The 22,982-nt window shown below is 50.0% G+C and overlaps 1 protein-coding gene across 8 annotated transcripts in view; it reads right to left on the bottom strand.

The window, feature by feature from the left end:
* Positions 1-443: 443 nt before the first annotated feature.
* TSC2 (TSC complex subunit 2) overlaps positions 444-22,982 on the bottom strand; it is a 56,136-nt gene continuing 33,597 nt past the window's right edge. For 7 of the 8 annotated variants that reach the window (XM_075899844.1, XM_075899846.1, XM_075899845.1 and 4 more), the window contains 14 exons: positions 21,512-21,664; positions 21,227-21,339; positions 20,568-20,768; positions 18,775-18,990; positions 14,058-14,215; positions 12,686-13,188; positions 11,773-11,848; positions 9,426-9,512; positions 8,384-8,570; positions 6,896-7,035; positions 6,087-6,165; positions 3,308-3,399; positions 2,965-3,063; positions 444-2,090 (listed from right to left, as the gene is read on the bottom strand). In XM_075899844.1, the coding sequence (XP_075755959.1) occupies positions 1,923-2,090; positions 2,965-3,063; positions 3,308-3,399; positions 6,087-6,165; positions 6,896-7,035; positions 8,384-8,570; positions 9,426-9,512; positions 11,773-11,848; positions 12,686-13,188; positions 14,058-14,215; positions 18,775-18,990; positions 20,568-20,768; positions 21,227-21,339; positions 21,512-21,664 (2,272 nt within the window). In that variant the 3' untranslated portion in view covers positions 444-1,922. Of the gene's footprint in view, positions 2,091-2,855; positions 3,064-3,307; positions 3,400-6,086; positions 6,166-6,895; positions 7,036-8,383; positions 8,571-9,425; positions 9,513-11,772; positions 11,849-12,685; positions 13,189-14,057; positions 14,216-18,774; positions 18,991-20,567; positions 20,769-21,226; positions 21,340-21,511; positions 21,665-22,982 lie in introns of all 8 variants that reach the window. The other variant, XR_012896210.1, reaches the window with a different exon arrangement.

The following is a 22,982-nucleotide window of genomic DNA, read 5'->3' as shown; positions in this document are numbered from 1 at the left end:
ATGCAGCACTGCCACTCTGAAACACCACCGGGGGGGGAGGGGGGAGAGGGGGAGAAGAGACGGACTGCTTGAGTCCCCCACAAGTTCAATTAATCCATTAATCTACATTTAACATCCCTCCCACAGGTCTGACCTGCCCCACAGGTTCCCTCAAATGCAGTCTTGAGAGGCCAGGGACTCCATGGGCCCTGAGAACTCAGCCATGCTTATGCCTAGCCACCCTCCCACTCAGGAGTGAGGCAAACTGGCAGGATCATGGGGGAGTCTGTCCTGCGGCTGCCGCCCATGCGGTACCTGTTCTTGGCACAAAGGGGGGCTCATACCAGACCCCTCTCCAGGGTCAGAGAGAAGAACCAGGCCTTGTTGCCAATGGAAGGAGCAGAGCCACCTGGAGGGGGTTTGCGATGTGGCGGGAGAGATTGCCCACCCCAGCAAGAACCCAGTAACTGAACAAAGACTTTTATTTCAATTACAATTAATAAACTATCAAACCGGGACGTACACGAGTTACTGGACAGGCCAGCAATGGTCAGTAGCTTCCCCTTCCCTCCCTCCAAAAACCTCCCCCAAACAATTCCAACTTCCAACTGATTTGCCTTCGCCTCCATTCACATGACTCAGCAGTTACCCAGTCACTGAGCTGAGCATCCCAACACTCACTTGGATCAGGACCACAGTCACTGAGGGGTGACGAGCACCCAAAGTCATCACAGTACGTTCCAGCTTACACAGCTTCTCCCAGTACGGCAGCGTAGTGTCCAGTCAGCTACTTCTGACAGGCCTGGCACACACCTGCCTTCAAAAGGGCCCCTTGCGAACAAGCCAAACTGCTGGCTTCCAAATGCGGGACCAGCACCACGTGACCAGTCCTAGACGGGCATGTTGCCACCACCCAAAGCCAACGGGCATTTAAAAGGGAAGGGGAAATTTGGGACTTACCTCTGGCAAGGCCGCATGGGAGCAGGAGAACGACCAGCTTACCCTGGCCATGCTCTGGGTACTTGGGCCCAGTCACCCCTCTGAAGGGTGCCTTTGCGCAGAGTACGTGAACACCCCCAACCGGATCCAGTTACTTCCCAGGATCCTTGCCCCATTCTCGGGGACCATCCTCGGGCGCCGGAGTCAACGAAAGCTTTGCAGTTGACTGCCCCAGGAGCAAGGCTGGCCCTCAAGCTAAAGCCTTTGCTGAGAATTCCTTAAACTGGCCCAAACTGTCTTGGGTATAAAGGAGTCGTCATGACAGCGGCTGATTCCTACACCGCTCTGCCCCTCCACTGACCAGCAAGCACCTCCCTATGTAATACAGCTACGGTGCGCAAGAGCAATTGTACTGGCAGGGGGACACGGGGATCGCCTCAAGGAGGCAGTCGACAGACACCTTGTGAAGCGAGGGGGCACTGTGCGCTGGTGTTAAGGACTAGCTTGAAAGGGCATGCAGCTCTCAGCAACGCTAACAGAGCTTTTCCAGCCGCAGAGAGGAAATGGAGACACTCACGTGTCCATGCAGCTTTCATTGGGTCACACGCCCCGCCTAGCGATTGCCCTGCCTGCTGCCGCCACTGCGCCTGCGTCCAGAGACGCTTCCATTTCGCAAGGAAGCCACTAGCGGAGAGGATGCCGTTAAACGTCACGGAACATGTCTAGCCAAGCAGAGGCAGAGGTGTAGGCACGCTGCACTCTGGGGGCGTTAGCTAGGGGAGCAAACCCTTCCATCGGGAGGGTGGGCGACTCAAGCCCAGGCGATGAGGTCTCCCAGGGCAACATGGCAGACCAAGAACTAGCTCACACTAGGATAACACAGACACACTGTCCTTGCCACGTTCCAGCCGCCTCCCCCTGGCAGCGCTGAATTACTGGGCAGGCTCATAAGCGGTCGCTCCCTCCACCCTGCTGCCAGAGCACGGACGCTGACCACGGGGGATTTACACAAATTCTGTGAAATCGTCCACCGAGGAGATCAGCCTCTTCCTCTGCCCAGTTTCATAGGTGGGTGCCGAGTCCTGAGGAACCTGGGGAGGGGGCTTGGGAGCAGCAGAAGGGTGCATCTGCATCAGGGGGAAACCAGGGGTCTGGTGGGTTTCCTCTCGTATCTGAAAGAGCGTCACAGAGGAACAGGTCAGCAGGATACCTCCACAACTCCCTCTCCCTTTTTCTACTTGGGGAGGGCAGGGGAGTAGGCCCAGCTCTCCCTGCGGCCACTTGGATCTCAACCCTGCATCACACGCACAACCCGGCCAGGAGCCGGTGTCCTCAACTCCTGCTCTGGCCAATGGAAATGGAGGGATCTTCCGCCGCCTGTAGCTTCAAACCCTCCCTCCCCACACGTCACTCTCGCCAGGGATGTTAGTGTAGATTCATTAGCTAATCGAATAGTCGATAGGATACCCATTGACTACTCGATTAGTCGATAAGGACGCTGCTGCCTTTGAACTGTAGCCACGCTCTGCCTGACTCTTGCTGCAGTTCAAAAGCGGAAGCCCGGCAGGGAGCGCGAGGCCAGCAGGGGAGTCTCCGCTGGCCCGATGTTCCCTGTGGGGCTTCTGCATTTTAAGGCACAAGAGCCCCGGCAGGGCTCTTGTACATTTCTAAAGCAGAATCGCAACAGAAGCCGCGCGAGCGGAGATTGCTTCAGTCCCCGCTCGGGCCGTTTCCTGCTGCGCCTCTACCTCCCCTGCCCCCCATGGCGACAGTGCTTTGGGAATCGGTTTTTAAGCCTGCTCCCCCCCTTGCTGCCTCTCTCTGATAGAGGCAGTGGGTGGGGTGGGGGGGGGACTAGTTGCACCACTAGTCACTTACATCCCTAACTAGAGTTTGGTTATTCTCAAGCTTTCAAGGCAGACTGCCCTCTCACTTACGACTGTCCATGGACAGCTCCTTCTTTTCTCGGGAGATCTGTAATTGGCCTGGCTTGCGCTAAGAGTCCCAGACATGCAACACGTCAAGGAAACAACAAACTGGAATTACCCGGTGTCTGAGCCTCTTGATATGACGAAGCCTAGCGATCCATTTTGATGGGTATGTATCTGTTGGGTTGGATCTGCTATGGTGAACCTGGGAGGCCATCTGAGTCGAGGGAAAAGAGAAACGGTAAATGCAGCTCCCACGAGACAATAATAGATTGTTTACACAACATCATGTGTTTAGTCATTGAAATCCTACTCAATCTGGGATGTTCCGCTCCTAAATGTGGCCTGACTGCTTACTCAACAGAAATAGCTCTCCGAGTTGAGTTTTTTGGCCAAACTGCATTCATTCCCCTGGGGTGGCAGAAACACAGCAGCACTCGAAGAGAACAGACAGGACTCACATTGGCATGCAGGGCCATCTGGCGGGCGACAAACGGCAGGTTCTTATCCGAGACAATCTTCGCGACACTCGTGTCCACCAGCCCTTCCATGTCTGTATTTTAAAATGAAAAAAAACCCCAAAGAACAAGATTTACATTCTGTGCAAGATGGACCCTTTCAAGGACGAAAAGCCCGAATTAGCCAGTAATGTTAAGTCCTGCACAGTGATGAATTCAGCATCACAAGGCTTTTCCAGTACATGAGACATCGGAGTACCCTGCACTCACCAATCCATTCCTTCAACCCCCCCTCAAACGCCAAAAGCAGGGTCTCCAAGCTTTTTAACCACAAGCTCATTTTTCCAATTGAAGTGCAATGTAAAATCTACCTCAGACCCAAATACCCTTACCCTGCTTCCTTCCCCCTCCGAGGCCCTGCTCCTCCTCCACCTTGCTCACCCCATCCCCCTTCCTCCCCAAACCTTATTCACTTTCACCAGGCTGGGGTAGGGGGTTGGGGTGCAGGCTCTGGTCTTGGGCCAAGGGGTTTGGAGTATTGGAAGGGCTCCGGGCTTAGCCCAGGGCAGGGGATTGGGGTCCAGGAGGGGGTTCAGGGTGCAAGCTCTGGGAAGAAGTTTGGGTGCAAGGGGACTCATGTCTGGGGCAGAGGCTGGGTGCAGGAAGCTGTCCAGGGCTGGGACAGGGGTTCAGGAAGCAGGCACTGGCTGGGCACCATTTAACTGAGACTGGTTCCAGTTCGTAGAGCAGGGGAATTAAGGCGGCTTACTCCTTCCCTGGCCCTGCACCCCTCCTGAAAGCAGCTGGCAAGGACAGCAGTGGCTCCCTGTGCTGCCCCTCATCTACAGGCACTGACCTAATAGCTTCTACTGACCACGGTTCCCCATTACTGATCAATGGGAGCTGCAGGAGCGGTGTCCGCAGGCAAGGGCAGCATGTGGAGACCCCCTGCTCTATCTCTCAGAGGCCGCAGGGACATGCCAGCCACCTTCAGGAGCAGCAATTCCCACAGGGATAATGACTCCAGCCACGACGGTTCGGCATGTTAGAACTCACTGCTCAAGAATTACATTTAAGCGTAAGGAAGAAATGAAAATGATGAAATGCACAGGCCAGTCCCACACCAACCCACTCTGCAGGCAGTAAAAGGAGTAAGCACCACCCGTGTGTGAAGGGCAGGGTGTTTGTGAGTGACAGACGCACACACAGTGAGCGAGTGTGACAGGTTTGCATTGCCAAGCTCCCGCCATCCCCTGCTTTCCTTGTGGAGTTAGGGTACAGGAGTGGGGGGGGGGGGGACATCCTGACATCAGCGCCCCCCACTTTCCCTCCCACCCCCTGCACAGCAAGCAGGAGCCTCAGCTCCAAAGCAGAGGGCAGGAGCAGCATGACAGTCAGGGGAGGGGCAACTGAAGTACCAGCACTTGAGAGCTTCCTGGCCAAACCAGTCAGGATCCCGTCAGAGGCTCCAAGATCCCCCGGTAGACCCCAATTGACTGGGTGGCGGCCACTGGTCTAAAGCTTTATCGCTTCTATTGCGACACTGCTCAAAGGATGTAACGCTCGGGGGTCCCAAGATCTGACGGCTCCCCACAGAGGGGGCCTTTCCAGGAAGCCTGGCCAGACCACGATTCCCCTAAAGCGCAGAGGCCCGGGCAGAATATTTCACAGCTGTGCTCCTCAAACCGGAAGGGGTTTCATGAGAAGTGTATTGTGGGAAAGGCTGGGCTCGTGGTCGCATCCTGTCAACGCTGGGGGATCCGCATGGGATCTGGTAAGGCTGCCGAAGTCCCACATCCAGCTCACAATTGGGGAATAAACCCCAAAACACTCCTGCCCCTCTAGCTGCAGAGCAATGCTCAGCTGCAGGAGACCTGTCCCGTGCTCAGATGACCGGAGCAGCCTGTGTGTGCGGCAGACCCCCCGCGGGGCTAGAGCGGGTAGGGAGCTGTTCCAGCCCCACCGGTTAATGGCGAGCCAGAGTGGCTGACACTCCCTGCTTTCCCTGCCTAGAAGGGAGCTGCCCGAGGTGGAGCAGGGAAAACACGCTGGCTGGACACACCCCCAAAGACAGGGTGATTTCATGACTTCCGAGGAGCCCACTAGCACACACACTAAAGGGCAGCTGGAAAGCGGGTACCAGAGCAAATCTCAGAGCAGGAAGCAGCTGCTTCAGCTAGGTACATTGGCAGCACGGGATATGCGGTTACAGGAGGGGACTGACCAATCTCTCTCCTGCCTCGGGGCGGGGGACTAGACCGCATGACCTTCTGCGGTCTCTTGGGGCCTGTCTACACTAGGAAATTATTTCAAAAGAACTCCATTTGAAATAACTCCCAAAATAAGAACATCGAAATAGCACGTGGCCACTATGGGAAAGCGGCAAAATTAGTCCGAGGCAGGTGCCGTTACTGTGGATGCGCTACTGCGACTTAGAGCCCCGGAAAGCGCTCCCAATTACTCTGGGGAGTCGTTATTTCGAAATAGCAGCGGAGCGTCCACATCGCTGCTATTTCGAAATCACGATTTTGAAATAAGCGTTATTCCTCACGGAAAGCAGGACGACAGATTTTGAAATAACCAGCCCGTTATTTCGAAACAACAGGCTTGGTCGTGTGGAGGCTCCTCTTAGTAGGTCACAATAACTCCCCCCGTGTAGACCAGGGCTCGCAGGCCTACGTTTCCCGCGTTCTAAAGAATTCGTACAACCTGGCGACTTTTACAAATGTTACGGTGAAGAGAAGGAAGTTGTCAGTATAAACACTCTCAGATTTAACCCTACCTCTCCGACACTGTAACGTCACCAGGTTACAGTCGTAGTCCAGCGGGGTGATGATCACATGCACAAAGTTGAAATGGCCCTAGAGAGGAAACAAAATATTAGAATGCAGAAGCAGAGCGAACAGGCGGAGGTGTATTTTACCGGAAAGCGTGACATTTACGGAGGCAACCCACAGATGCAGTTTGAACACAGCAAGGTAACTAGCCCCAATTCATAACCAAATCGTCGTGAGATAAGTGGCACCAGCAAGGAGGGAGAAAGCTGGTCCCGCTCTCTCCCACTAGGTTTTGCACTCGCCAAACGTTCCATAGGCCACGGAGACCGGTGGGGAACTAGGCCGACCACTATTAAACAGGGGGCTTGTTCTCAACCAGTACAGCTGCTGGCAGAGTGATCTGGAGCGTGGCTTGGCTGCATGGTAGCAATGCCATTGAAATGTGACCCGGGTGCCACTCCACGCAGAGGCCAAAGGTCAGCGAGGGGCGTTGTGACCTGGTGCCTGAGTCGTCCATTCCTGTAATGCAGGATGCGGGGGTGGGGCCTACCTAGAACTCAACTCTTAGTGGCAAAGCTCACGTACCACATGGGTACACATCTCTGCAGGAGGGTGACTGGCCTAGAATTTGCCCCACCAAAGAAATATCCAAACTGACACCGCGGCTTCGGACAAGAAGCAAGGAGATGAACAATTTTACCAAGACCCCATGGCTGACAGGCAAGGGGAATGTCCTGTCGCCTTTGAAGGATTTCCAAAGCTGTATCAGCCCACCAGAGGTCTCATAAGCAGAGCCCAGTGTAAACTCTCGTACCTTGATGGTTCCCAACCGGAAGTCTTCCCCAGAATCGTTATAAACGATGGAAACAAAGTCGTTCCCAAGGTGCCTCTTCTTGTCACAGCGATATTTATCCAAATCCTTTGTAGGCATCAACGTCGCAATGTGAAAAATGGCTGGGGGAGGGGGAAAAAGAATCAGGCAAACTGAACCGAAACGGGATCGAAGAGAGGAGATGCAGCTAGCAGCATTCCTGCAGGGGGTGCAAGGACAGATAGCTCGCCAGGATATCTATGGCCCTCGAGTGGCAACATTCAGGATACGGCATTTATCTACGGCTGAACTACCGTACGCAGGACTGCGCTGTGCTGCTTTGAAGACTGGGCAGGAGGCTGGACTTGATGACCTCCTGAAGTCTATTCCAGGTCTAGGATTAATTCTATGAAGGCCTGGCCTGAATACTAGCAGCCAGCGCCAGATAGCCCGTTCTATCTGCTTTGCGTTGCACTGGAGACATATCACAGTGCATAATACTGCAGCCAAATCCCTGGCCACAGAGAAGACCCTTTGGGACCTCCGAACCGAGTGTAACTTGGGAGCAGCCTGTATTCTGCTGCTAGTTACACCAGGGTCAAAATGGCTGATCTGGCCCATCAGCAATAGCCTTCTCAGATGCATTCTCGGTTACCTGCCGTTACTAGAACACTCATCCCAATACACGAGAGAGAGTTAAGGAAAGACTTTACGACAATTTCAGCAGGGCCACAGCAGCAGAGAGGAGGGTCTGCCGTGTACAGAAAAAACAAAAGTACCTTCTACTTTTAAACGTCTTTCTAGTCACTGCCACGTGGGCAGGATGCTGTGCTCACACCCAGTCCCAAGGCTATCACGAACAACACCGCCCATATTTAAAAATCGTTCTCCAAAGAAACATCTGGCACAGCTGGGACACATGTGGGCTGCTAGAACACATCAGATAGTTTCTGGAAACCCAGTGGCCCATGAAACAAGACAGCTTAACGCAAGGGCAGACATAAACCCACACCTCTCTCAGAGGGTACGGTTTGTATTCAGAGTAAAAAGTGACCTTTTTTTTGCCCAATTTAAAAGTTTGTGTCAACTTCTTCCAAGTAACAGGGCCAAGAAGACGGGAGGGGTGGAGCTGGGGCTAGACAGCCCTCAGTGCCACTGGGAGAGCGTTGCGCCTCTCCCCACACCCTCAACGCTGCCCAGTGCCCCGGATGCCACTGCTCCTGCAGCAGCAGCAGCCAATGGGTGTTCCCGGGCCCTTCCGTATCACTTGTCCCCGGGGTAACTTCCTTCTTTGCCCCCCATTGGCAGGTCTGCTCCCAAGCCATCAGTGAAGACGATTAAACATATGAGACGACACGGAAACGGAACCCAGGCAGCCCTTCTCTCTGCCACCCTCTGAGAACAGAAGACGTGGGACACCACCCAGACCTACTGGCTTTTCTCAGGCAGTAAAGCCCCATTCCTGTCCCCCCGAGAAGTGGGACGCCCTACCTTGCATAATGTCATCGTGCCAGCAGTAGGTAAACTGACCATCCTCCCCACACACGTCCAGACCACCAAGGTAAATTTTGTCAGGCTGACAGTCTTTGAGTTCAATGAGCTTCCCTAAGCCAGTCAGGAACTCGGTGTATCTGTAGGAGCCGTGTTCATTGGACAGAATGGCAATCTCATTGTGGCTCTAGAAAAGAAAACATTCAGAGAAGGGGGGGTCAAGTCCTTCCTCGTGTCTTTGGACTGTTAAAGCAGATTCAGGTCCTTGCGAGGGCTTTGGCCAGATTCCAGGGTCAGCAAGCCGTGCCCAAGGGCAGACCCTGTCCACGCAGAACGGGAGGGGACAAAAGTTGTTCACTGAGTATGGGCTGGGCTGGCAGAAGAGTTGCAGAAAGCTTTAAAGCCCTGAGATTGCCAGAGGAGTGGGAAGTACTCAGGAGCCAGCTCTGGGTCCCTGCCTCTGGGCAGCCCCTCTGGGGTCCTGCTGGCTTTAACGCCCCTCAGAGTCCCGCCACCCCCAGGGGCTTGGCTGCCGCTTGGGATCCTGATGTCGGCCGGGAGCTCTGCAGTCACCTCTAGCCGTGGCAGGGTTACCGACTCGCCCAGGCTGGTAACTCTAGGCATGACCCCAGCCTGGGGCAGCGAGGGGTGTAAACAGGTGTGTGTGTGGGGGGAGCACAGCTCAGCACCCCAACCTTCAAACAGTGCCAGTGCCACTAGAGCTGGCCACATGGAAGAGAAGCCAACGTCAGTAAGAGTCACTCGGAAGGAGCCTCTGAGAAGACACCCAGGACTAGTGAAATATAAGCCTTGCTACTGGAAAGCTGCAGTGGGCGCGTGCACGACAGACACCAGGAACAAGCATCAGCGTGAAACCTCAGGCCTCAAGGCATTTTGCTGTAGTTTGGGCATTCTCTGTACAACCCAGGAGACCGCAACACGCAAAAAGCTGCTGCTTTAACACGGGTAGAAATTAATGCGATTCAAGTGAAGCTGCTTGGCCTCTCCTTGAAATCTCCCTTTGGTATGTGCAAGAACTCACCTGCCCTTCTCCGACATAGAGCACGGCAATCTTGTGAGTATCGTAGGAAGGAATCTGATCTAGGAGCTGCACCGAGCTTTCAAACGTCTACAATTAAAACATGTTCACTGGTCATTTCTCTGAATGGCACTGAAGAGCAGACCCACCACAGACTACAAAGGCCTATGGAGTGATTCCTCATCCCCACATGATTATTCTTCGATAAACGTTAGTGAGGTATTGACCACAGAAACACACACACACACACACACACTTCGCTTCTGAGGAATACGAATGAGAAAGTGTTTAATAGGGAGTCTATTGTTCCTTTTGTTCCCCTTTGTATTGCCACAATCTCACCTCCTGACAGCTGAATGTATTTCACGCACCAGCCATGACAACTGATAAACACGGCAGGATCAGTGCTAGAACACACTTGCTTTCGATAATACTGTCACACAGGACAGTACTTTCGCTCACCCAGTCTATCAGACTCCCAGAGGGTTTGCTACTCAGACCCAGGAAATGGCACCCCAGGTTTGTATCTGACTCAGATTCACTATGCTTTGTGCCACCTCGACAGTGCTGCACCTCCCCCCCCCGAACTCTGGTTTTATTCTGGTCTATTTCTGCGTTGGGTAACTCCCGTTGGGCACTCCCAGGGCTCGTCTCACTACACAGAAGATCAACGCTACCGTGGTCAATATTCTGGAGTTTGATTTAGTGGGTCTCATAAAGACCCACTAAATCGAACTCAGAGGGCACCCCTTGTCAGTGCCAATACTCCTCCTCGCGAGGAGTAAGGGAAGCTGACGGGAATGTTTGCTCCCATCGACCTTCTGCTGTGGAAATGGTGCAGAAACTCGAATGAAAGTACATCAACTTCAGCGACATAATTAACATAGCTGGAGTTGCATATCTTAATTCGATCTTCCCCTGCAGTGTAGACCTGGCCCTGGTCTGTAACAGGGATTAAATTTAGAATAATCAACTAATTGAATAGTCAATGCAATTTGCATCGATTATTCAATTAGTCGATAAGGGCGCCCCTGCCTTTGAAGTGTAGCAGCGGCCCCAGGCTGTTGCTACACTTCAAAGGTACATAGCGCTGCAGGGAGTATGGGGCCAGCAGGAAACTCAAGCATCCCCCGCTAGCCCTGTGCTCCCCACAGCGTTTCAAAGTGGCAGCGCCACATATTTAAAAATGTCATATTCAAAAATTCCAGGGCAAAAAAAGAAAATCAGCATATACCTGGCTTTCACTGTGTTTCTTTAAAGAAAATTCAAAGGCTATTGTTTGCCAGGCTGAAGCAATCATTCTGAAATAGGAGTCTCTCCCTTATTGTTTTTGAACCTCTCATATTTGCAGTCTGGGACAGACCTGAATTTTTAGAAGTATAAAAAAAGCCATAATCTTTTTTTTTTTTTTTTAATTAAATGAAGAGGAAACCAGAACAGAGATCCACAAGCCGGAGTGAAACAGGCACTTCAAATTGTGCTAATTTACTTATCAGTTCAGTTTAATTTTAAAAAAAACTCACTGGACATAATAGGGCAGTAGTGTTACATTTAAAATACACGGTGGGGATGCTTTTTTTTTAAGTGTGAGAATATTACTGTATTTTTAAAGGTTTGGGTTTTTTTTAAAATTTGATGTTTGTTCCTTCTCAAATTCTCTGAAAAAAAAAAAATCTATGGACTGGCCGTGAATTTTGTAAGTGACTAGAGACTTTTTTTATTGGTTTTGTCCGAAATGTCCTGTAATGTTATTTTTATCCCTACATTTTGTGTACTATATCTATCTATCTATAGACAGTTATATAAAAATAAATATACAATACGTGGCTCTTTGCACTCTATCCACAGCTTCGTCTCTAACTGGTTGGCCTCCCCTGAACTAGACGTTTACATCCCTCGTCTGTAATATGAGCCACCCCCAATCTTCTCCAAAGCACATTGCCCGATTTTACCCTCTGCTATTATTACCAACGCAACACCACACCTGCTTCCTCAGAAGCGAATACACGGGGGGTAAAAACCCTGTCCCTGGAGACCAAACGTACTGCCTGACGAGCTAACTGGTCGCTGACGGCTCTGGGAGTCGGAAAGGAGCCATCCCATGACAACAGTACATCAGCACTGTGAGAAATGGTGTGGGGCAGGAAAATCTCAATCCACAACCACAAACAATGATCATCTGTTCATCAGAAATAGCCAAGAGTTTACATCTCTACCAGCCTGGCCATTGAGGAGCCGCCGATAACCCTCACCACCCAGCTGCCAGTCAATTAGTACACGCTTGTATTTTCAAAAATGAGCGTGATTAAAGTTGTCATTTCACATGTCCATACAGAAAATCGATCCCTACCTCATTTGGCAACAGAAGGGGCTTGTTGGATTCATCTCCAAAGAAGGGGGAGTGGTATAGCTGTAAAAACACAAAGCTGAGAAGAGAAATTAAATCCTGTTACCGTACAATAAAGCCCACGTCCATCTACATGGCAGAGATGTTTGAGATGAGCTGCTCAGTGCAGAACCCCTCCTCAGTTGGCCCCGTAGGTATCTGCTCCATTACTGTTGCTGTATACGCACATACCATAAACCTCACTAGCTCACTCGTGTGCCTTCTCTATACCAGAATGGCCACTGGATCTTTGGAAAAGACAAAGGCGTGGAAATCAAATCCTGCCTTGGGCCATTGTTTACTTCAGATCTAGAAATTTAAACAAGGTGCTTAGGCTCTGGACTCATGGAAATATTTTACTATTTAATATACAACCAGCAAGGTAAAAATCATCCCGTTAGTGCCTCGGAATGCTACTGGGCTCAAACACCCAATCTAATTTACTTTCCCCCCCACCACTGTTCATGCTGTTTACCATTCTGCATTTGTTTTCTCTCCGCCAGAGAGATAGCTATGGACTAGAGACTTTTTTTAAGTGACTAGTTCCCTGGTTTATAGTTAATTTGCTTACTAGCTCTCCTGCATTCAAATTGCAAGGGGAGGAATGTTAATTCAACGTAATTGTTCTTTGAAAAGAAAAAAAAAGTACAGAAATAGCTGGGATGCCACAATTCTTTTTGCCCCAAAATTCAGGTTTCAGATGCTAACACATGGATTAAATTAGAGAAAGTTCTATCTCCTGGCTGTTCAGTTTAGGCTTCTAAGACCCCAAAGCCCACGCGTTGAATTTAAACATGTCTAGCTACCCCTCTAAATATCTTTGTTCTGAGAGGCCCCCAGAAGCCGGGTTGAGAACCCCCACCCAAAACCCACCCACCTTGGGTTTATTCCAGGTACTTTCTCAGCATTGGAGGCTGCTGTCCTGCTCTTGAGGGCATCTTTCTCGATCCTTTTGCCCCTCCGAGAAGGGGCTGAATCCGAGATGGTGTATCCTCGAGGACGGTGGCCACTGGGTGAACGGGGTGAGGAAGAAAGGACGTTGCAATCCAGCCTGGATGTACCACTGAGTCTAGTGTCATCCCCTTGGCTCAGCCAGCTAGCGGCTCCTTCTCCTTCCAGGTTCCCAGACTGAGATTTTGATTTCAGTTCCGTGCTCAGCCTTCCGGTTGCTTCTTTACTGTTGGGGTCCTTGAGGACTTCCTGCAGAGTCTGAAGCTCAGGGGAAGAGCTGGACTTGCTGAGCGGCTGGGAAGGCTGAAAGGAGAGCTCTTCCAGAGTCCTGCCATCCTCCGAAGGAACAACCCTGCCAATGGGAATTCCGCCAGCCGCCAGTTCGTCCGACTTCAGAGATTTCTCTTCTTGACTAGACGTTGACGAGGACTTAGGGGGGAACCAAAGCAAAGCTGTTTTCGTGAGGAACACCTCGACACGATGCACAGCAGCTCACGGGAACGACGCGAGTGGACAGGGAGACATCGCCACTAATCAACACGCTACGCCAGGGGTGGGGAACCTGCAACCTAGAGCCGCATGCGGCCACCAGTTCGCCTGGATCCGGTTCCCCAGAGTTGGGGCTCCCCTGCCCAGCATTGGGGAGGTGGCATTTCAGCCTTGCGTCACTCCCACCTTCAGCCCGCTGATGCGCCCCATCTCTGGCCTTGCCCTCCCTCCTCCAGCCCACTCTGCACCTTATCCTTCTAGACCCATCAATGCCCCACACCCAAAGCCCACTTCCCTGCAGCCCACACACGCTGAACCCCTCATTTTTGGCCCTACCCCAGACCCTGGGGGGGGGCCACAAAAATCTACTAGTCCAGGCCCCCCTAGGCTCTGGTGTGCAAGGGGAATGTCTTTCTGTTTCTCAGTCAGGGGTCATGGCAGTGTGGCGTTTTTGTACTGGGGGAGGGGTTTTTTTGCAGCTCACTTGTGTGCGGCCCCCGACTGGTTTTCCTGTGGGTCAGCAGCCCCCCGACCCAAAAAAGGTTCCCCTGCACTATACCAAAGCATTTTAGCTTCAGTATGAGCAGATAGGGCCTAGTCACCTGGGCAGAAGCCTAGGTGCCGAGGTGACAGGCAGGTACCATTTCTCCTGAATATGAGCCAGCCCCTCCCCCCCCCCGTTGGTTCCGAGCATTTTGCTAGAGTTAACAGACGCAAACGGAGAACGCGGATACATCTGCAGTTGACACTGAAGCCCCTTCTCTCGCTTGGGAAGGTACGATTACCAGCCAAATGCACGACAGCCTTACCCGGCTGTAAGCCTGGTGGGCTTTCATGAACTTCTCCTCGCTCATGCCTTGCTCAGAGCACACCGCCTTGAAGTCTTCAAACTCCTGAGACGCCAGGGAATCGGTTTCTCTTAAATCCGCTTCCTGTGGGCTCCCCTCTTCCAGAACTACTGCTGATTCTACCAAGACACAAAGAGAATAACTGAGGCATGCAGAGAGGAGTGGCATGATGGGACCCCGTCCTTTCCTCTGAAGTACCAGCCTTTTCCCTACTAGGATTTTAGAGGAAGGCCATATTGAATGGGTGCTATATCGTGTCTCTGATCACCGGGTGCAGACTTCAATGGCACATCAGACTTGCTAGAGGTCTCCCCTTCATACAGAATAATTGATCGACTTACCCTCACACGAAAGGATTACACAACTGCTCTGTCACACTAGGCACAGTGGTGCCAGACCATTACTAATGGACAAGTAGTGAAAAGATCAGAGACAATGGATCCTTGTGTATGTTAATACTCAAGTATCAGGACAGACAATAACTAGAGAGAGGTAAGGGAGCGCATGACTAGCATTACAGCTTGTTATTGAATAGGCAATGAAAACATCAGTTCTACGCAACTGTGGAAATGAATAAGCCTTGTATTCATTCTAGGAGGAGATAAATGCTCTCGTGCCTCATGTGGAGGAGGAGACGAGAAAATTTACTAGAAGCCATTTACTTGCATTTGGACAGTCCTCTCGGTATGCCTCGGTAGAAGCAAAACAGGGCAACCTGGGCCTTATTAAAAGGACAGGAGGGCATCGTTAATATACGCACTGCAGCAATCTCAGGAAAGTTTGTGTGTGGCTTCCAACTAGACAAATAGCTAATGAAATAGAACGGCCTGAAAGAAAGCCCCTTGGAAGCGCTATATATTGTAGGGATGTTAAATTTCGATTAATCAGCTAATCGAGTAGTTGGAGTTTCCAATTTCCACTCGCCCCAAGTTCTGACTGCTGCGCTGCTCACTTGCGCTTCTCCCCTGGGGCTCTTGCTACATTTCAAAAGCAGAAGCGCAGCAGTCGGAACCCGTGCCTCTGTCGCCCCTGTCGATGGTGCTGGGGTAAAACCAGCTTTTAAGCGGGCTCCTGCTCCCCCCAGTTGCTGCTTCTCTCTGACAGAGGCAGCAGAGGTTGGGGAGGGAGGGAGAAGCAACTAGTCAAGTCACTACTCGACTATCGGATAAGCTTATGCTTATCGGACAGTCGACTAGTCGCTTACATCCCTCGTGTAAGCGGAGAGGTTAGTGGAAGGGGGAATCAAGTGTCTACTATACACAGTAACCCTGAATACAGGAATGCGTTTGACCGAAGACTTCTGTTTGCCTTGTTTTTTTTGTCCTGAGGAAAAGGCTGAAGTACAGGAGGCTTCCCACTACACACACACAGAATTGGAAGACCAATCTGAAAGGCTAAGATTTGTTTTCCAAAGTAGAAATTTTTAAGAAACCAAAACGTTAGCACACGCACACACAAAAACAAAAAAATCAGCCAAAAAAAGGCACTAAAGCAGCTTTCCCTGGATTGATTTCAGCTCGCAGGACCAGTTATTTCAAGAAGCAAGTAAGAGTTAGCATTGCACACGCAGACCTTCTAAAAACGTGCTGATCTGGTTAGCTGTCCAAGCCAGAACACACCTGCCCATACCCTCTGTGCTTTTCACTGCCCTGGTTCTAATATTATGGCCAATTTTGCTGGTGTTAATCATTTGAACATCCAGTAATTGCACTGCAGGGGGAAGCAGGATAACAAGAGTGAAGAAGGAGGATCATAGAAGGCTAATGTGCTGCAGCATGTGTGTATCACTTTAATAGCCTCATGTGGATACAGAAATCCCCAGTTCTGGATAATCAGCTATTCCATATCAGATTTCCCACTGAAGGAAGGTGGGATTTCATTCACCCAAGGAAGCATTGCAGACCCAAGGCAATGCAAGTGCTGCCGTTAGAGGTATCTATTTTGATTACTATCGAGAGGTCCGATATATTTTGGAACTAGATGATAGTGCCAAAGCTAGAGGAGGAAGATTTTACACAGCTACTGAATCTACAGAATGCAACAATGCGTTATCTATTTCTCCTTGAAGCAGCGTTTGGGTTTTGTATGGTTAGTTTTTTTTTTTTTTTTAAATGTGCAACCAGCCATTATACAGTAGTTTCAAACTTTGACTTTCTAACCAGCTTCTTGTTTCAGATGGTTTCCCCATCACCATTTTTGGCTGAATGCTCAGTTCAATGTGAATGTGGCACTGCACCTACGAGGAGGCACTTTCTGAATCAACCCAGAAAACACAAACCCCGATTCCAAGATCCAGTTTAAAAGTTAGGAAACTCAGATCTTTAACAGGTCACTCGATAGCCATAAGTCTCATGAGCTATGAACTCACCCCACCCAACAAGGGCTGCATTAAAGTTCCTCGTGCTTGCAAAGGTTGTATCTGGCTTGGACTTCCTCATGCTAGTCAAGATCTCATTCGTCTAAAGTAATGAGACCAGCGGGGACAAACAGGAAACATGGAAGGGTGATGAGGGATGAGGGAGACAGTTTCTATGAATCAGAGGTGTTCTTCTATGGCAATGTTTTTTTTTCCTTAAAGATAGATAAAAATACCTGCCCAGGATATGCTCCTGTGCAACTTTCCTTGACAACTGGACTGGTACAGGGAAGAGAAAGAAGCCACTGCAAAGGGAAATCAAGTGAGCAGCTACATCAAAAGGAAGGAGAGACTATATGAAAAAAATTAAAGCAGCACAGAGTTTAACGTAACCAAGAGCCTAGTTTAAAAAAAAAATAAAAGCAAGGAACAAGCTGGAAAAGTCTCACTAGATGTAAAAAGGGATAACTTAAGGATAGAGGGTCTTGCTGGTACAAATCAAGGGGCATAAACACATTCAAACAATCCGACTCAGAGATTGTTCTCTTGGGAGAAAAGGAGTTTGATTTTTTTTTTAAAATCTACAGGAGGGGTTAAGTTTACTAGGGTACCAGCACAAGCACGAAATGAGCCCAGGCCGTTTCTGAGGAACACGAATTTCACAGGGGTCATTTAACCATGCATTTTATGGTGCTTGGTCCTGCCGTGAGGGCAGGTGACTGGACTTGATGACCTCTTAAAGTCCTCTCCAGTTTTAGTGCTCTCGGATTCTATGTAGGAGAATTTAAATAGCAGGATATGGATAAAGGATCAAATACAGAGATTTAGCCTCTTTAAAAAGAATACATGCATCAGCATTACAATCGCAACCCTTCTGTCTAGTTCAGCACTCCCCAGTCCAGTGGGCTGGCATGATTTTAGTTAGCTGGATGTCCACTTATCAAGGGTATAGCCAAGTTTCCTGTGGTCCATTAAGGTTTGTTTACAGCCAGTCCTGGCTCTCAGGGTTCTGGGCTGTTCTTTAGCTCTAATTTATGCCTAAATCTCTTCTCAGAGCCCAGCAAGCCGTGGAAATGTTGGTAATGCTGCTAGCCAATACTGACTTCCTATGGTTTGGCACCGATCCGGTCAGGCCGGACTAGAGAAGTTCAACCAGTACATGAATATGGCTGAAACAATTCACTGCAGATTCAAAACACTGTACGCATCAACCAACAAGCAGGTCTCAAGTTGGCTATTTCCATATGGGAAAGCTAGATCAGGCAGTATTGGTCTCTACATCAGAACCTGCGGGTGTTCAGAAAAATCCAACAGCCTGCTGGAGCAGATGAGTGTTTCAAACAAAGGGCACCATCCAATTTAGCCCTCCAATTTTAACTGCCTGCACACGTTTTGAAAGAATAAAATCAGATCCCGCATCTGCAAGGTTTGATCACAAAGCTGGACCTAGGCACAAGCATTTTCACTTGGCTCCCAGACAGCCTGCCCTACAGCAGACAGCACTGTTCGGTCTCGTGTGCCGCTAGCAGCGACTCAGTCTCTCAGAGTCTGAAGCAGCATGCCCATTAGGTTTGGACTGAACGGGGTTAACTCACAAGGCTTGGAATGCCACAGTTCGCCAGCATTAGCGCTCCCGATATTACGAACACCGGTGGAGCTGCACCCATGCTAGCATATTTGCCCAAAGTCTCCTGGGGCAGAGGAGTGGATCTTTGAGAAGCCCATCATGAGAAAGTCAAATTCTTAACACACTCATGCCTGAAGATTCAGAAGCAAAACAACCCTGCTATTAACATCACTCGCCCTCTGCCACGTCATACTGAAGTCACTTGCAAAAGAGAGCAACAGTGGGGTCGGTAGTGACCCGTTTCCTTAGTAACCACTGCTAGACAGAAGAGTCTAGGCAAGAGGTAACTAAAACAGGAATGCTGGAGAAGACCTATTGAGAAACACAGACAAGCACTGCCTCAATTTTAAACAAGCAGCAGACCAAAAGACAGGCTCCGGTCAGTTACACCGGAGGCATGTTTAGCTTGAGACCACTAAAAAAAACCAAAAACAGCTCCCTTTTAGGAAGAAGGGGTACTTAAGGGAAGGGCTGCCTCATTTCTCATGTGCCATGGGAGAACAGGAAAGGCTTAGTTCACTGAATACTAAGCACATGAAGACAGCTGGGCCCTCCCCATCCTGCCCTTAGTTTTTACTTTCTGTTACCAGATTTGCAACCTCTGCGGTAATTCACTGTAGGAGACTGCTGCAGACTCCCCTCATTTCATACAAGCTAGTGGCAGCTCCCTGGGACATGCTATGCTCCTCTCTCACCTGTATTGGAACGCTGAAGAAGAGATGGTTTGGACGTCCCGGTGGCCAAGCTGGAGGAAGGGACAGAGAGAGACTTGTACAAAGCCGTCTCTCTGTGCTCCTTAAAGCGCTCAGCAGCCATGAGCGCGTTGGATAGCTCCTGCAGCGGCATGTTGTTTATATCCGATGAGAAGGGGCTGAGCGGGTTTTCCAGGCTCATTAGCCAGCTTGTGTTTCCTGGAAGTGAGGGGAGTAAAGTTAGATCTTCTCTCTCAAACAGCCAAACTCAGCAGCATAAAGGCCCTGGGACTTGCAGGTAAAAATGAGGTTGAGGAATTTGAGGGTTTCCTTGACATTTAGCAACTGACTCAGTTAATCTCCCATTTTAAAAGAGAATCAGTCCACAGAGCCACATGCAACTCTTCCCCAAAGCTCGTCAAGCCCTGATGTTTTAGCGTAAAATAGGCTCTCTAAAGGTGATCAATTACTGGGTACTGTAAATGATAAAAGGTCCATTCTCTCACAAGACAAACTTCCAGCTGAAGTACTCAATTCTTGTTTCCGTGTAGCTTTTGGCACATATTGGTGGCCCGAAATTTGGGGATTACCCTGTTTTTTTCAACCTTCATGCCTTCAACACCATTGCTGCTCCTTCACACACAGCAGTCACGCACAAGGTTATTACTCCAGCAGCAAGTCTTTGTGACGTTAGCAGATTAAAATAGGACACTGTAGGTCATGGTTGCTACCACTGTTGTACAACTGCAACACAACTTGTGCGAAGTGTTATCACGTGAAGTGTCCATGCAAAAGTTAGGATTCGCTAACTAGGATAATCCTATTTGTATGGATGTATCTTTTTTTTTTTTTATTTAGAGTCCTGAATACGGACTACCGGTATTTCAAATGGGTTTGTTTGTAGGGTAGCACTCACAAGGTAGCCAGCCATTCTGTTGCTAGCTTGGTGGATCTAAGTACTAAAATAACCACCCGTTTTGGGGATTGCCTGCCCTTATTTTTGCAGTTTATTCAATCTCAGCATGGCCCCCTGGGATCTCGGTCACAGCCTGGTTTGCACTTTGGAAATTAGATTCATAAGAAGGAATGCAGAGGAGCTCAGAAATGGGAGCATCACGATGACTAGATAACAGAGGGCCAACACAATGCCCATAGCTATCCGTGCAGCAGGAGTTAGGTCACGTAAGGATTTGAATCTTCTCACAGGAATCATAGAACCATAGAGCTGGAAGAGACCTCAGAAGGTCAAGTCCAGCCCCCTGCTCTAGGCAGGACCAATTCCAACTAAATCAACCCGGCCAGGGCTTTGTCAAGCCGAGACTTAAACACCTCTAGGGATGGAGACTCCACTCCTTCCCTAGGTAACCCATTCCAGTGCTTCACCACCCTCCTAGGGAAATAGTTTTTCCTAATATCCAACCTGGACCTCTCCCACCACAACTTGAGACCATTGCTCCTTGTTCTGCCATCTGTCACTACTGAGAACAGCCTCTCTCCATCCTCTCTGGAACCTCCCTTCAGGAAGTTGAAGGCTGCTCTCAAATCCCCCCTCACTCTTCGCTTCTGCAGTCTAAACAGACCCAAGTCCCTCAGCCTTGGAGCATCTTAATTTTGCATCATTCAAAGGTGCAATTTCCAAAGACCTGGCTGACAAATTAAATGTTAAGACCCGTGAGATTAAACAGCATGGAAGAACTTCAGTTACGCTTAGTGACATGGGTGCTTGTTCCATGTAACCCCAATTGCTTAGCAAGTCACAGCTCAGAAATCCCTTCCCACAGTTGGTTAAAGAGTACCTGTAGGTCTCCGGACTAATATTTCTGCCCAGCCCTGTGTGAGCAATGGGACACAAGCAGCCAGGTTTGTTTTCTCTTTCTGTAGAGGAGCGTGGGCCCCGGATGCGGCTTTCTCTGCCCGAGGTGCAGAAGCAGAAGCAGGACTCTGTAAGCCTTGGGGGGCGGAGCTGTCTAAAGCACCAACCCGTAAGGCATGGCCACCTGGAAAAACAAAAGATATGGAGAGTAAAAAAGGAAGAACTCCCGGGTTCAGTTTGAGACACACACAACTGGACCAATGCCAAGAAAACAGGTAATAAACAGTTCCATGCACCTCGATAGCATCTTCGGTCCATGTGTCTCTCACAGATGGAGCGGACATGGGGCTGGAAATCTGGCAGATGTACACATTGGTCTATGAAGCCAGGCAGAGGGGGCTGTAAGACATGGCTCCTTCTGCAGGTTTCACAACAGCTAAGGTGGGCAGGCAGAAATCAGCCAGTCAGGGAGCCAGCATTCACTGCTGCCACTCATTCCAGTCCTTCTTTACTAAGTCCTTAGTCCTGTGAGCAGCCCAATCTCGGCCTTTTCACTTGTATAAGTCTAGCGGGGAGTCTGGACACACAGATCAAACTTGCCCCAGTATGGCTGCAAGTCTCCAAGGGTAGAAATGTACTTACCAGACATTGACCTGACTCTGTTGCGAGACCCTCTGCAGACCTGCTGGCCAGCTTGAGATTCCAGTTTTGCTGGAGCTTCTTTCGTTTGTCTCACTTGCGAAACAGGGTCTGAACTAAGAAGGGGGGAACCACAGATAACTAGCAACGCAGTGGGTTATAATTCGTACCAGCCCAAAACAAAGGCTCATTCCTGTATATGAAACGGTGACTTCCAATCCGTTTAACACAATGGCTTTTTACTGGTATCATCAGGGAAAGGTTTGTAAAAATCCGAGTGGTGTTTACCTGGACTCTGTGTTGCTCGGGAGATCCCCTGAGTCAAGGCCCAACAGCGACCTCGTCCCGGCTCCAACACTCGTCGTGATAGTCACCAGCTTGTTACCAACCAGCCAGGTCTTCGTCCTTCCTCCAGCCAAGAGGAACTCTCCTACAGGAGACCTAAAATACAGTCGAAGTGAGAACAACTCACAACGTCCCAGCTGGGCGACGTATATCTTCCACACTGGGGTTGGAAAAAATTCCTGTTCTTTCCACATTTACGTGTGATGTTTCTTGCAGACTACCCCAAGGGAGAGCATAAACACTCTCCATCAGGCCCTCTCCAATATCAAGTACTTCTCTTGGCTTCTAAACAACAGTGCAAATTTAATCCTGGCCTTTCCTTGATGCAGCCAACCCCACTGCAGCAGGCCTTGTCCCTGCTACGTGCCTCCTTCAGGACACCAAGTTGGACTATCAAGGCACATCTACACAACATGGACGGTTGACGGTGCTGCAGTCCATCTTCCAGGGTTCGATTTAGCAGGTGTAGTACAGACCTGCTAGATCGAACTCAAAGGGCACCCCCCCGATGCTCCTGCTCTTCATGGCAGCAAATGCTCCCGTTGGCCTCCCACTGTGTGGATGTAATATACGTCAACTCCAGCTATGTAATTTATGTAGCTGGAGTTGCGCATCTTACTTCAACCTCCCCAGGTAGTGTAGAGCAGGCCCCCGTGTCTCCAATTTGCATGGCACTTTTCAACCTGAATGATCCCCAAACACGGCGCACACGCTCTCTGATGTGAAGGACAGTAGTAAGCCGGCACATTGCGTTACATTGTGGGAGAAGCGTTCTGGCTATCGTCAATAGCCACGTGGAGCAGAAAGGTTGCTAACGGTTTCATGCAAAAAGACTGCACGGTTTTCAATGTATTTACTAGGGATATAATAGTGGAGTCGATTAACCACTAAGCAAAAGCTTACAGGTTAATGCTATAGACTACACGCATTTCCCCCCCCCGCCAGTACATTTTTTAGCAGGCAGGCCAGCAGCCAGGCTCAGTCCTGACTTGCCCCCAGCCTGGGACCTATCCCCGCTGCAGCTCTGCATTGAAAGTAGGGCTGTCAATTGACCTGCGTTTATCACAGGCGTTAACGCAGGACAGGATTAACACGTTAAAAAAATGAATGTGTTAATCGCAGGCATTAATGCTGTGCTGCCTCTTTGAAGTGCCATTCTGGAAGCATTAGAAGCAGCAGCACAGAGCTGGTTTTTAAACTGGCTTCCCTCACAGACCAGCTCCCACCTGGTACCCCGCGCTGCTGCCTCTGATACAAAGGCAGCAGCGCAGAGTGGCAGGGGCTCCTCGGGAGAGGAGCCGGAGCGCACTGGCTGCCGGCCCTGCCCCTGGGGACTATAGAACAGTCGAGTGACCGATGATAATTCATGAGGTACCTCGACTATTCAATTAACCAATATTTAACATCCCTAGTA

The sequence above is a fragment of the Pelodiscus sinensis genome, chromosome 16 (genome assembly GCF_049634645.1).
Source record: "Pelodiscus sinensis isolate JC-2024 chromosome 16, ASM4963464v1, whole genome shotgun sequence".
Classification (NCBI taxonomy): Eukaryota; Metazoa; Chordata; order Testudines; family Trionychidae; genus Pelodiscus; species Pelodiscus sinensis.
The sequence above is the reverse complement of the archived record's forward strand: the minus strand, read 5'-3'. Positions and strand labels throughout refer to the sequence as shown.